Source organism: Lutra lutra, chromosome 8, assembly GCF_902655055.1.
Source record: "Lutra lutra chromosome 8, mLutLut1.2, whole genome shotgun sequence".
Classification (NCBI taxonomy): domain Eukaryota; kingdom Metazoa; phylum Chordata; class Mammalia; order Carnivora; family Mustelidae; genus Lutra; species Lutra lutra.
Window position 1 is genome coordinate 88,190,946 of NC_062285.1, and position 14,740 is coordinate 88,205,685.

General features: G+C 46.9%; 1 protein-coding gene across 2 annotated transcripts in view; it reads right to left on the reverse strand.

The window, feature by feature from the left end:
- The window catches only part of FAM234B (family with sequence similarity 234 member B), a 34,494-nt gene that overhangs the window by 3,784 nt on the left and 15,970 nt on the right, over positions 1 to 14,740 (reverse strand). The window contains exons 4-11 of one of the 2 annotated variants that reach the window (XM_047741885.1): positions 14,331 to 14,525; positions 12,701 to 12,825; positions 8,930 to 9,077; positions 8,222 to 8,363; positions 7,068 to 7,211; positions 6,813 to 6,894; positions 3,825 to 3,980; positions 1,271 to 1,388 (exon numbers count right to left, since the gene is read on the reverse strand). In XM_047741885.1, the coding sequence (XP_047597841.1) occupies positions 1,271 to 1,388; positions 3,825 to 3,980; positions 6,813 to 6,894; positions 7,068 to 7,211; positions 8,222 to 8,363; positions 8,930 to 9,077; positions 12,701 to 12,825; positions 14,331 to 14,525 (1,110 nt within the window). Of the gene's footprint in view, positions 1 to 1,270; positions 1,389 to 3,824; positions 3,981 to 6,812; positions 6,895 to 7,067; positions 7,212 to 8,221; positions 8,364 to 8,929; positions 9,078 to 12,700; positions 12,832 to 14,330; positions 14,526 to 14,740 lie in introns of both variants that reach the window. The other variant, XM_047741886.1, reaches the window with a different exon arrangement.

Sequence of the window (14,740 nt, forward strand, 5' to 3'; positions counted from 1 at the left end):
ACTCAGGGGCGCCTGGGTGGCTTAGTCATTAGGTGTCTGCCTTCAGCTCATGATCCCAGGGTCCTGGATTCGAGCCACACATCAGGCCTCCTGCGCAGCAGGAAGCCTGCTTCTCCCTCTCCCACTACCCCTGCTTGTGTTCCCTCTCTCGCTGTGTCTCTGTCAAATAAATAAAATCTTAAAAACAACAACAACCCACCAACTCATTTAGATCCCACCACAGGATTCTGTAGGATGCCACCTCCCCGACCCTGCTCCCCACCACACACAAAGCCAGGGGGCAAATTCCGTGTGAGGTGTTCTTCCCAATGTATCCCAAAAAACTGAGAGTCACAAGCACTAGTTTTAACTTCCAGGCAAATGAGTTTGTACATGGAGAGCAAGCCTCTGAATGGCAAGAAAATACGGAAAAACGTAAAGGAGAAGTGGCCCATCTGGTTTTCCTCACCCCATACCCTCCACCCCGAACCCCAACAAGAACTGCAGACTCCCTCAGTTCAGAGTGAGGCAAAGGATCTCTGAGGAGGAGCGCATCAGACACTTCAAGACCAGGAGGTCGCAGTAGCTGAGTTTCCAGGGTTCTGACTGCCTGAATTACTGGTCTCTAATAATATTTGATCTAAATTTTGCTATATGATATTATTTACATACATACATAAAATTGAAGACTACTTCCAAAATGTTAACAGGGTAACAAGTGGTCAGATTCTGTGCGATTTTTCTTTTTCCCTTGATTTTTCTCTTGGCAACCACTTCTGTGCAATGGGCATGTTTACTTGCACTAGTCAGAAGAAAGTCTCCACCGATCTACACCAATGTCTTAGAGACAACATGCTCCCTCCACCATTTTCCTCACAGGTAATTCTAAATCCTCAGCTCCTAGAGGGCCAAGAGTCTAGTCTTACTTGTACTCCCAGCACTGGCACGTGCCCGACACACAGATGATGCTCAGCGAACGTCCGCTGAGTGACGCTGCGTGAACCACATCCACCTGAGGACCTCTGAGACGGGCCACACTTGACCTCAGCTTTCAGCCTATACCGAGGGCTGGGTTCTTAGCCTGGGAGCCTGCTGCTCCTCCCAGAGGGGCACTCTGGCCACCGCCCTGACCACCTGGGAAGCCTGGGAGTGGCTCAACTCCCCCACCCCCTGCTGCTCTTTGACGACACGCATCCCTCCCTCACTGAGACAGCAGGATATTCACACACACGGCCAGCACACTGTCTCCCCTCATCTGTGCACACAGCCCCCACCGTCACATCAGACTTACCCTCTGAAGCCGTCACTGTGCCTGTGGCATTGGCCAGATCCAGAAGAATAGAGGGGAACACTGGATGCAGAAGGTACAGGTGGTGAAGGCTGGGTGGCCCAGTTCCGGGGATGACATCCTGACAGTGAGAAGCAAAAGGGAAGAACGTAGTTAACTCTCGTTCCTACATGTGACAGCTCTCCAATGAAAAGGGCAGAGGAGACCGTGGTGATTGCGGACTCCTCTCAGAGGCTATGACCTGACCCCCAACTACAAGCATGTGTTTGAGAGAAACTCTCATATACAAGAGACACATTCCAGAGAGTTGAAAACAGACTAATCACCAACTTCTACAAACCACTAGAGCTAGAAAATGCTTTCTCCCTTATGAGAAAAAAAAGAATGGAAATGTGCATGCCTGGATGGGAAGGACCCCTCGTCTTCCGCCTGTGGGAGTATTAGAACACTGGGCCATCTCCTGCAGTAGGTGGGGTTTTGTGGAAACAAAATGTATACATGAAAAGACATCTCTTCTCATTGGATATTAAAGCCAATTGCAAATATCAAGCTAAAATCACAAAAATCTCAGTTTCTGAAATAAACAGAGCATTGCTCAGACAGAAGCAAATCATTAATTATAAAACAAAAATTCCAATTCCAAGTGGTAGCCCCCCAAGTCTCCACGGCAGAAGAAATGCACACAAGAACTGCCCTTGCCAGCCTGACCTCTGTGCAGGGATGACGTTCGGCTCGCACGCACGCGTGCAGCCATGCAGTTAACGCCCAGAAAGACCATGTACAGGTCAGTAAATGATTGCTCTACTGAGCTCCCTGTGTGCCTCCCCCACCCCGGGACTACCCTTGGCCGCACTAGTGGAGGAAAGGGGAATCCTGTCTTCTTAGCATAAGAAGTACATGAAGGGAGGAGAAGCACGGGCAGGACGCCTGCAGCCACACTGCCCCCACGTGCCGCGCAGCAAAAGAGGGCATTTCCCGGACCCTCAGAGTCCCACACCTGACAGGACAGACCTCTAACTCCATCCACATGACAAGCAAAGACCCAAATTCCCTTCTCAACGTCAAGGGAATGGAGCCCAAATTCCTCAGCCTGAAAGCCAAGGTCTTACACCACTTAACCCAAATCTGCCTTTTCCAGCCTCTTCCTACCGTTATTCACCTGGCCGGCCAAGCTTCAGGAACGTCTGACTGGCATCTTTGCTCCATCTAACCTCTGCCAACCCTATGTCCCCCTTAGACTGTCTAACAATCCTCTGGAGCCCATTTCCACGACTGGAAACAATCCTCATCCTTAGATCCCACACCTGAAGGCCACCTCTTTTAGAGAAAGCTCCCCAGCTGCCCTCCCTTTGTGCTTCCAGCTAAATCTCTTAGTTGTGCTTCTATTACAGCATCTGTACCACACCTTTGTTTTGGGGTTATTTACAGACACTCACATTGGAGAGTCACCTGTTCTAATCCCCTCGCTTTATTAAATGAGGAAACCAGGAAGTTAAAATGCAGGTAAACTGTCGTGGGCACATGTTAGGGCAGGGCAGAGTTACGACTGTAATCTAGATTTTGAGTAAATCTGATCCTCAAAATAAGGGACTATATTAGCATCTTCATTGATGGATAAAGAGCACAAGGCTCAGAAAAGTTAGGTGGCTTGTCCAAGAGTGCACAGTCGATGAATTCAGGATTCTTCGTCCTTCTGGGTCCCCCCAGCATCTGTGGACCTTCTCTGAGAGAGCGCCAGCACGGTTTCTAGTCTATCCTTAGGTCCCTACGGAGAACACGGTGCCTGGCACAGAGCAGGTGCTGGTCAAGATAGGCTTTATTGAGGGGCGCCTGGGTGGCTCAGTGGGCTAACCATATACCTTCAGCTCAGGTCATGATCCCAAGGTGCTGGGATGGAGCCCCGCATCAGGCTCCCTGCTCAGCAGGAAGCCTGCTTCTCTCTCTGTCTGCCACTGCCCCTGCTTGTGCTCTCTCTGACAAATAAATAAAATCTTCAAAGAAAAAAGAAAGACTTTGGAAAATCTGCCTTCTGGGCATCGGACCTTCTCCCCTGTAATTCCCCCAGATGAACACACAACCTCAGCTTCAACGATATTCTCTCCAACTGCCTGGCCATCCCTGCCCCATGCCGTTTTTGCAGACTCAGTTTATTCACCTTGAAGCCCAGCCTCACCCACCATGAACCCTCCTCTGCCCCCTCCAGACCAGTCACTGTTACTTCTCTTTGACTACAGCACATGTGAATCATCTGGAATTCTGGACCTAGCATCTTGAGAGGACCTATCCCTTATCTAGCCTCCCACTGTTGACAGCCAGCAGCCAGGGGCTGCTATCAACTTCCCCTTGACTGCAGCTGAAAGGCAAGCCCAGGACAAGCAGAGCTCAGGAGGGAGCAGGTTCTAGCCCTGCCCATCGGATGCTACTATGTTTTACCCACACCCACCTGGAAGCGGGGCTGCTCCACTAAACCTTCCAGACCCAGTCAGCCCCGCAGAGCAGCTGTCATCTCACCGAGTGACGAAAGGACCCCCACCCCACACCCCCCAGGCTCACTCACAGAACTGGGAGATGCAGCTGACGTCCCTTCAGCCCAAAAGAGGAAGACAGACTTCTGGTCTGCAGTCACTGCTGAGGTGGTTGGTGTCTCTTTCAGGTGACAAGGAGCACTGTAACTCCAGGGAATGGAGCCTGAGTCCCCATCCACCACCACCATCTGCAAAAGAGAGACAGTGAGGACAGCCCACCTTCAGAAAGGCAGCAGGCTACAGCGCCCAGGGGGCCCAGTCAGTTCAGCGACCAGCTCCTGATCGCGGCTCAGGTCGTGATCTGAGATGGAGCCCCACGTAAGGCTCTGCAGCAGGCATGGAGCCTGCTCAAGATTCTCTCTCTTCTCCTGCCCCCTCCCTCCAACCCCCCCAAAAAAGGCAGCAGGCCAAGGAATGAAGAGAATGAAAGAGAATGAAAATTCATGTATATTAACAGGTTGAGCTTACTCCACATGAACAAGCTAGGCATTCGGAAAGCATTGAACAGTGATTAGGGACCAGACCTAGTTTTCCACAGCCCTTGTCCCCACTTAGCAGAGTTTAAAGGTCTGCTGAATTCTCGAGCAGGAAGGGGACATTAGAAATCACCCAATCCGCCTGTCATTCTGCACGTGAGAGAACGGCAGCTCAGGGACAGGAGGGAACTCAAGAGTGCTCAGTGTCTGTGGCGGTCCGCATCCAGAGACAGCAGCCCTTTGGAGGGGAGGTGCTGTCACCAGATGCCCACAGCAGCGCCTCCTGCCGGCTCCTTCCCTCCCACGACCGCAGCGCCCACTGAGGGGACGGTGACCAAGTGGATGCCCGTGCTACGCGCTGTGCTCCAAGCTTTACAGGTTCGACTCCTGGGTGTCACGCGTACAGAGCTCAGCCCTAGGTTGGTCTTAAAGTCAAGACAGCACATCGAGACAGGCAAACAAACTAGGAGAAAATACATTCCTCAGCTGCATCTCTCACAGGATAACGAAGGGGACTGAGCTCCTAATCCCTGGCTGCACATATATCTCCTTCTCCCCCAAAATACCTCATACCTCACAGTTTTAGAGCCTCTCCTTGGCCCAAATCCATAAGAAACTCCCCACCCAGCCCCTGTCCTCAGTGTCTGTTCTTCTGTCAACAACCACTTTCCCACTCTTCAGCCCCTCGGGCCCACCCTTCCGTGTCCCTGCCCAGACTCTGCCTCACCGTCTGGGGAGACAGCTGCCCCCCACCCCTGCCCCAAGCCAACACTTCAAGATTCCCTCTGGTAGTCTCAGGACAAAAGTGTTGAGACACCACACTAAAAAACTGGATCCAGTCACACGCATTATTTTCCTGCCATGATAACCCTATGAAGCCAGGTGCTATTACGACCCCCGCTTTATAGTCATAGAATCTGCAGTTAGGTGAGGTTATGTAACTTGCCCGAGGCCACCGGTAAGTAGTGGAGCCAAGATTAAATTCCAGGTCTAAACCCCCAGCAGCTTAGCTCTTAATCAAGTTATGTATACCCTTTTCCCTTAATCCTGCCAGGAATGCCAATGAAAATTCCAATCTCTACCTGAAATTCTTTTGAAACACAATTGGACATTGTTTCCTTCCTACACAGCACTGCTGGAAGACTCTCCCTGAAGTGATGCCTTTATCATCAGCTCTGTCCTCCACTCAGGACCGAATGACCCCAGTGCCCCCAGTACATCACCTAAACGCTGCCGCCCGGCTTTCCAGGGCCTTCCATCAGCTGAGCTCACTCAGAGCTCTGTGGCAGAAATGCCCCTTGGCTTCTCCTTACATATCAATACAGTGAACCACTTCTCTGCTTTCAGAATGTGAACATCTAGCCCGCAACCCACATAGAGCGCATCTTGACTCCCTTCCCTCTGTCTGCTCCCTGCGTCCCCATGGCATTGTGCGGACCTTCACCTAGCACGCGCTGTGGCGTGGCAGAGCCGTGTGCATACTCGCACCCCAGAGACTAGGAGCTGCACAGGACCAGTATCTTGTGTTCATTAACTCTGTGTCTCCAGAGACATTATCTGTGCATCTGGCGCGGAACTTGGCGGACATTAGAGGCGATGATTAACTGTTGAGTTGGTTCCCAGGGAACAGTGTGTGATATATAAATACATACTTTAGAGAGAAGAAAAACACAAAAGCTAGGTTAATTATAAAAAAAAATTTTTTTCAAAACCTTAATTCTCCCTGTAATAAGAATGAAAACTGGGGCCGCCTGGGTGGCTCAGTCAGTTAAGCATCCAACTCTTGATTTCAGTGCAGGTCATGATCTCAGGGTTGTGAGATCAAGCCCTGCGTCCACTCCATGCTGGGCAAATAGTCTGCTTGAGATTCTCCCACCCCCTCTCCTTCTGCCCCTCCCCCTGCTCATGCGTGTGCACACACACTCTCTCCCTCTAAAATAAATAAATCCTTAAAAAAGAGAGAGAGAATGAAAACTGCCTATCCAATCATTGTATCTTCACAATATGCAACCTCACGTAAAATCAGAAAGACCTCCTCAGTGTCCCTGGAACGTGTCATACCATTCTGTCTCTGGGCCTCAGGCATTGGTGGTCCTGACCCGACAGGCCTTCCCATCCACCCCTCCTCATATAAATATAATTCAACTTTCGAGGTCCTGCTCATCTTTCCCTCCCTTATTAAGTCCTCTATAACAACCCAGTCACCCCAGATACACCGCCTTCTCTGAGAGCTTAGGAAACTAGGTATCGAAGTACTAAGTTTATTTATGCCTACCTTTCCCCACCGAGAGACTTCAGAAGGTTCTTACTGCCTAACTGTAAGAATTCAGAAGAGGGAATTCACGTACTGGAAGGGGGTTAACTGGAAAAGCTTCCAATGCTACAGATCTTAGCACTAGCTTGTGAATTTTCAGCTACACTTTGAGTTCTCTGAAGGAAGGGACCATATGTTAGGTTCCTATTTCTCACAGTACCTAGCATATGGCTGAACACAACAAATAGACTTTCTAGATGTTTTCATTGATCTGAGTCCCAAAGTTTTACCTTTTTCATCCCAACTCCATCCTGTATCTGGAGAAGGAAGTCTAAGGTCTGATCATCAGTGAAATACCCAGGAGTAGGCTGGCTGCAAATGAGAACAAAGTTAAGCGATCAGTAGGAAAGCAGAAGGAGAGGAAAACAAGGACTTCTTTCTCCCTCTTCTGCACCACCCCAGGTATCAAGCAATTGTTCTGGGCAATTTTTAAACATGGGAAAGCAGATCAAAACTACAACCCTTAGGAGGAGCACACGGCAAACCTGTGCAGGCCTTGCAGGCTCAGTGTCCAGGAAGGTGTAAGATTTTGCCCCCGCAGCAGGATGAGGCCTTGTCTGGTTGTAATCAGGAGGTTGCTGCAGTTGGAATCAGGTGCCTTCACCATCTGCAGTAGCTCAACACCATCGCTGAATTAAACAAGACCCAATGGTTAGTCTCCGGCTTGGATGAGATTCTGTAGCCACAAGTTGGGGCTCTTTCTCTCGGGGTACATGTCTCTCTATACTCTTGTATTCACCTCCCACCATTATCTTATGAAGGAGACACTGTGTCGTTCAGCCGAATCTCATTTTAGAAAGCAAGAATCCCTGGAAAACTCATGCCAGTTCAAAAGGAACTCCTAGGAGAAGGGCCACAAGGCCAGATCTCTCACGTTGGATACTTTGGGGGAGGTTAACAGAGCCAAGGATAATGGTGCGGAAAGCAGATGGAGACCTGTACAGGAGGCCTGAGATTGTCACTGAGCTTGGACAGCAACTCATGTCTACATGCATTGAATTATTTCTTTTCTGAACAACTGGGACCATTCCATATAATACCTGCCCAATTCTTACTGAAACAATGTGATAATGCCTGAGAAAATGCTAGAAGATGATCTGAAACTTCTGACAGAAGAGAATGAAGACAATCACTACCCAGGCCTGGGGTTAAATGGGTAAAATCTACCACATGTGACAAACGACATGCTTTTGCTTAAGAAATAAACAAGAATAAAAAATAAGATTTCATGGATGCTAGCCTTGCTCCTGTCAAAACGATTCTTCAACTAAGAGAAAAACACAGAAAAGGAGTAAGGCAGATACTTCAGCCCAGTTTACAAGCAGGTTTTTTACATAAATCTCTCTCCCTGCCTGGGAGAAATCTCAGCCTGCCCTGCTCTGACTCAGAACGCTAAACAGATCTCCTTCTTTGCAGTCTGTGTGTAGAGTGATCACAAATCATGATCACCAACACCTTATGTTACCAAGAAAAGAACGTCTCTGCCTCACCAGATAGGAAGATGGTATATGAAGGCTAGCGTTATTTCCCCCACAGACCTCTCTGGCCCCTTATTCACCGGCCCAGTTCAAATGTGGAGACTCCACGGCTCGTAAGATCTCAGGAGACTGAACTGCGACAAGGTCAGTATCTGCCCTACCTGTAAATGTCAATGAGCTCAGACAGGTTGATGGATCTTCGCTTCTCCCATTCCGGCTCTTCTATCTGCAGAGAAGGTGGTAAGCTGTCTCGATTTTGGGCCTGAACAAAAATGTCCCGCAGGGCGACAGCTTGGATATTTCCTAGCACCATAGGAAGAACCAACACTGAGAAGCTGAATGTACTAGAACTCTCCCAGGGTGAGGATCTGAGCGAGAGACACAGAGCCTGATCACATGGGTCTCACAGGGGCCCCTGGGTGGCTCAGTCAGTTAAGCGTCTGCCTTCGGCTGGGGTCGTGATCCCAGATTTCTCGGATCGAGCCCCACACTGGGCTCCCTGCTCAGCAGGAAGCCTGCTTTTCCGTTTCCCTCTGCTGCTCCCCCTGCTTGTGCGCTGTCAAATTAATAGATAAAATCTTTTAAAAAAAGAAGATGGGTCTCACAGATCCCACCCAGAATGGTTCAACATGGAATGGGGAAAGGAATGAAGCAGATGCTGGGCAAGAAGTCTTCTCTTTGGAGAAGGCAGCTGGGGAAAGCTGAGTTAATAACCGGCCATGGTGGCGGAGAATGAGAGGCCCCTGGGATAGGAGGTGGCAAAAGGGCTGACTGATGTCAGTAATTCCCAAACTTTCACTCTGTCTCAGAAGGGAGGCCTACCACACACACAGATGAGGAACAGCAAAAAAACTAGCTTTGCTTCTTACCAAAGCCAAACAGGATGTAGACAGCCCCATTTGTGGTGACATAAACCTGAGGACCAATCAGATTCCCCACTCCCACGATGTTGTACTTCACGGGTCGGCCCACTGGACTCCCTGTCCGGCCAGACACCAGCAGAAAGCACAGATCTGGCTGAAGAAGTGAAAAAAACAGAGTCAGTAGATGCCATATCGTTTCCTTAACCAAGTAGTTTCTTCAGACATTACTGATTCCTGATTAGCTCAGGGTTCAGAAACATTTCCCAAAGTTGGAAAGCATAAAGCCGAACCTGCTTCACGTTTTTCCCCTGGAAACAAGAAAATGAAGCCAACGTTCCCATTCCTTTGGTAGATATGTGCAAAAACCATCTGTATGGTAGCTCAGGCAATTTCTCTGAAACACGGTTGTTTCTTGATGAAGTCTTCTGAGGCACAGAATTCTAGCCCAGAGCTAACTACAGGACAGCTGACTCCCCGGTCTCTACTCTCACACCCAGAAATCGCCGGTAATATTTGGTCCCAACTAAAATCAATAGAGGCAGCCTTTCCCATCATAACGTTACATGTCTAGCCTGCCTGGCTACTATCAACCTCTCAAGCAGAGATCAGCAAACCTGTCTGTGAGAGTCAAATGGCATTGTAGGTTTTGCAAGCCAGATGGTTTCTGAAGCAACTAGTCACCCGCCATAGCGTGAAAGCAGCCATGGATAATAATAAAAAAATAGGCATTGGCTGTGCTCCAATAAAACTATATTTACAAAAACAAGCAGTGGGCCAAATCTGGTCTACAGGTCACACAGTCTGCCAACATCTGCTCTAGAGGGTTTTCTTTCAGCAATAGAATCACCAGTTGGGAAATATGAGAATTGTAGTGATACCCTGACTTCTGTAAAGCTTCTGACAAAGTTTAGCGTCATGAATTCTTTTGGACAAGACAGAAAGATACAGTTTTCAGTGTACCCAGTGAGTCAATACCAACCCACAGGGAGGTTTCTGTGGAATGTCACACCACCCTGCTACTGTCCCATTCCTACTAATCACTTTTCTCAAAGACTTGAATGACTGGAATAGCTTATCGCAAGCTCATCACAAAGCTGAAAGGGATAGCTAATATGCTCTATGACAAACTCGAAATTCAAAGAAGTCTTAGGTTTGGAAGATGAGTCAAAATCTGAAAGAAGAAATGGGGCCATTAATTAATTGATTAATTAAAAGGGGGTGGGTGCTTTAACAGATTATAAATAAAAGCAAAATCTTAGAAAGGCCACTACAATCTTCAGCTACGTTAATAGAAATACAAGGCCTATATCAAAAGAAGTAGCATTTCCTTACACTGATATAACTGGTTATATCACAAACAGAATACGGTTTCCAGACACAGGTATGACATTTTAAGAGATATGGATAAAACGGAATGCAAAGAGAAAGAAAGCAAGAAAGAGAGGGATCTAGACTTCATGGTGCATGGGAGACAATATAAGAAACTGGGGTCATTTAGCCTTGTGAGTAGCAGGTTTAGTGGGATGTGGCTAAGGTGAATGGGCTTTCATGTAGAAAGAGGATTATATTCATTCAAAGTAGCTAATGCTGGAACAGTGAGTAGAAGCTATGAGAAAGTAGAATTCTTACCAATATGACAGAATTTTCTAGACCTGACCAAAAATGAAAAGAACAGTCTTACAAATCAGTGATATTCCCATTGGCCTGAGGACTTGAGGAGAGTAGGGGCCAAAGTATCTGGAATACTGTATCAGTGATTCTAACATGGTGTGAGAGGATCAACCACATGGCTTTGAGGTCCCTTCCCACTAACGTTTAGGCCAGATAAGTTCCACTAACCCCAAACCATCAGTTCTTCTGTCCCAAGCCCACCTCACTCTAAACCCAGATCTAAGAATGCATCACTCTAAGTCATAGACCTAATACGTTCCATTCCTTAAGAGAGAGCCTTCCATACTGTAGCTTAGAATAAACCAGAGCTTAGGTTCCCCAGGTTCCTTGTTGCTGGCATTAGAGGTCATAAGAGGTCAGTATAAAGGTGAGGCTTCTCTAAACCCATCATTTCTCTGCAATTTTTCTAGTACTATCACTTTTCAGACAGAATGGACACTATTCATATCTCTACACTATGTGTAAATAAGTAAATTCTGTGAGGCAAGTTAGACATACACTTTTTTTGCTGTTTGGTTAAGACAAAAAAAGAAAAAGAAAGAAAAAAAATCACAGAGTAGGAGTAGGCAAGAAGCCAGTTCCTCCAACGGAGGCTGCCTCACTGTGGAGGGTCCCTAAAAGCTCAACCTCTAGCCTGTCAGCCACCGCTGGCAATGAATAGGGTATGAAGGCCAAGATTGTTAAACTCGCTCAGGACATATAAACTTGCTATGCCTGCTAACCATACTTCATTAAACCGTTAAGAAGAAACTCCCCATACTTTCCACTTTGGGAACTTCAGAAAATCACTTCCTGATGGATGTAGTTACTGAAATTCACAATGACTGGGATTAAAAAAGATTATGCAAATATTTGTTGAGTTTGGGGTTCAATCTACTTTGAGACCAACTTGCTAGTGGAAGGAAAACTAATAAAGTACCCTCCAAACTCACTAGTCTTCAGAAATTTACCTTACTTCTTTGTTCTCATACAAAGTATCGCCAGATGTCCTAGAACAGTGCTCCCCAAACAGTGCTCAGTGACTGGAGAAGCACTTTCAGTTTATTTATGGTGCTCCTGACAGAAAACCATAAAATACTGATGGATTTCATTCTATTCTAAATCATTTTACTTGCAGATTTCATAACTCTACACCATGTATATGCACTACAAAAATCACAACAGCAAACACAAGGTCTCTTAAAATTAAAATAAATCAAATAAAGCAAAATGATCTATATCCACATTTTCACACAAATATTAGTTGCCGATTGTTCAGTTCTTTCGTCCACCAGCATTTCCTGGCAAACCCACGTAGGAAGTCTGAGAAGACGTCTTAAAGGAACTTTTGGCATAAGCTCAAAAAAAGTGTTAGGAGTAAAAATGGAGATATACGGAGTAAAATGGAGATATAGGAGTAAAAATGGAGATACATGTGGTCGTTAATGTACTCTTTCCTGTGATTTAGGAAGGAAAACTATTATTATTTTATCTGTACACGGAGTACTAGCCCTAGTCCACTGGAGCTCCTGCAAAGCATAATCAAGGAGCATAATTTAAGGACAAGTGTTCTGGACTCCAGGTCTATTGTCATAGCCTGTATACAACTGTTCTTTCTTTGGTCATTGCTGTTATTACTTACTCAATGTATGATGTGCTCCATATCTATTCTATGAGCTGTCTTATGGTTTTATATAAAGGTTAAGAATGTCTAATACAACTAACAATACACCCACATGGTAAAAAAGAGGCACTACTTTACGCACTTCAAATACGGTAGCTCCGGCTTTCACAACAGCCTCTGTTCTAGATAGAACATTCCCGTGTTACATCTTGGAGAGATTCCATGGCTTGCCCAAGGCCACAGGGCTACAGTGGAGCAGGAATTTAAACACAAACCTCTCCGGTGCCCAAGTTCCACCCTGCCACAATCAATGGGAAATAATGAGACTGCTGGGAAAATGAGTTCATGATGGCAATTTATTCATTAAATCTCCCAGAGAGAATTTTCTTAAGCCTAAGCCCTTGTAAAAAGGTTTCAAGCAGCATTTATGATACCCGTACTAGAACTGACTGAAGTTGAAGCACTTCCTATGAGAAACAGATACAATCCGATGTAGAGCATACCTGCAATTCCCCAATGGCCAGAACAACAAGGTCTCTAACGCCATCTTCATCCAAGTCGGGCAGCACCACCCCTGGGGCAGCCAGGGTACCATTGGATAAGTAGTTTGGGTTTAAAGTCCAAATGGCTCTCCCTAGGGGTGACAAATAAGCTGATCATAATGATAGCTTCAGCCTCTAGAAAAGGCAGATGCAGTGCTTCCGGGTCAGAAGAGAGAAACTCAATGGGCAAATGATAGCCAGCAACTCCTTACCTTTTCTTTTAGTTTTAATCTTACTGGGGATGAAGGGCAGGGATTGTGATCTGAAATCCTCAAGCGTCTGACTAAGAAACCCATGTGATAACTTCACACCTAGGTTTTCTAGATAAAATGGAGGTGCTGAAGTCTCTCCAAGAAGGAGGAGCCCACTTGTCTGGGGCAGAGGAATTGATCTGTTAGAGACTATTACAATTTCTGAGGAACCATCCAGGAGCAGCCAACCAGACCAACTCTCTCTGTCCTACCACATGCTCACATGAGCAGGGGAATCGCAGGAGGTTTTCTTTCTTTTTTTTTTTTTTAAAGATTTTATTTATTTATTTGACAGAGAGATCACAAGCAGGCAGAGAGGCAGGCAGAGAGAGAGGAGGAAGCAGGCTCCCTGCTGAGCAGAGAGCCCGATGCCCGATGCGGGGCTCGATCCCAGGACTCTGAGATCATGACCTGAGCCGAAGGCAGCGGCTTAACCCACTGAGCCACCCAGGCGCCCCCGCAGGAGGTTTTCAAAAGGACTTTAATTCTGCAGTTAACTTAAAGTTTTTTTCACTCAGAATTACCCCACTACCAAACTCCAACCTCTGAAACTGGAAGGTTGCTACGTGTCCAGCTTTGGTCAAGTCTAAAGCATTCCAAGCAGGACACTTATGGTTTTACACAGGGCTTTCATTATATTTGATTCTCTCTCATTCCTCATGTCATGGGTGTCTAAATATAGAAAGTAGTTAAAAGCCCAACTCAACAGGCATCAACAAACCTTACTTTCTTCCCTGATCTTTTTTTTTTTTAATTTTTAAAACTTTAATTCCCTGACCATTTTTTTTGTTTTTTGGTTTTTTTTTTTTAAAGATTTTATTTATTTATTTGACAGAGAGAGATCACAAGTAGGCAGAGAGGCAGGCAGAGAGAGAGGAAGGGAAGCAGGCTTCCTGCTGAGCAGAGAGCCCGATGCGGGGCTCGATCCCAGGACCCTGAGATCATGACCTGAGCCGAAGGCAGCGGCTTAACCCACTGAGCCACCCAGGCGTCCCTCCCTGACCATTTTTTTAAGTGGTAAATGGGTAAGTTTACACAAGGATCCCATCTATATCAAATATGAAGGGACAAAGGTCAGCTGTCTTGTACAGAGTAGGACGACTACTTAGAAACCAAAAGCCTCAGGGTAGTTTCTGTTTGGGTAACTCAGTTTAGCCCCATCCTATCACCAAACAGGTTTAACCATGATCTATTACTCAACCTAGTCAAACCCTTTCTCTGTTTACCTTAAATTCACCTTCCAAAGGAGCCCAAACAGACTTTCCACCATGCGAAAGTGGAAAGGTCCCTTCCATATAAGACCGTTCTGATCCCCGGAACAGAGACTTCCGTGGAATGACCTTTACCTGATGTCGCATTGAATGCACTGAACATCCTGTGTGTCCCTGTCACGAGGCAGATGGTTTCAGCCACGCTTCCTGGCATCAGATTCAAACATGTAATATCCCGGGCCTCCTCGGGGAGGGGACTGGACCAGAGTGTGCTGCCATTCATTCCCGAGAGGCACACGAGAATAGCGGCTGCCTTCGAGACACCTAAAAGCAAACAAGAGACACAGGAAAGGAAAGGAGGCAGAGAAGGTAAACAGCCCAGGTGAGCAGGAGGCCAGAAAACCACAAGTAAATGGTGCTAAGGCAGCAGCTCGCACCTGTGCATTCCAGGGCCTCCCGTACTTCTGGTACTAAGTCTGACAACAGAGTATCTAGTATAGATGCTCAACACATTCCTCATGTCAGAGGACACGCTGTGG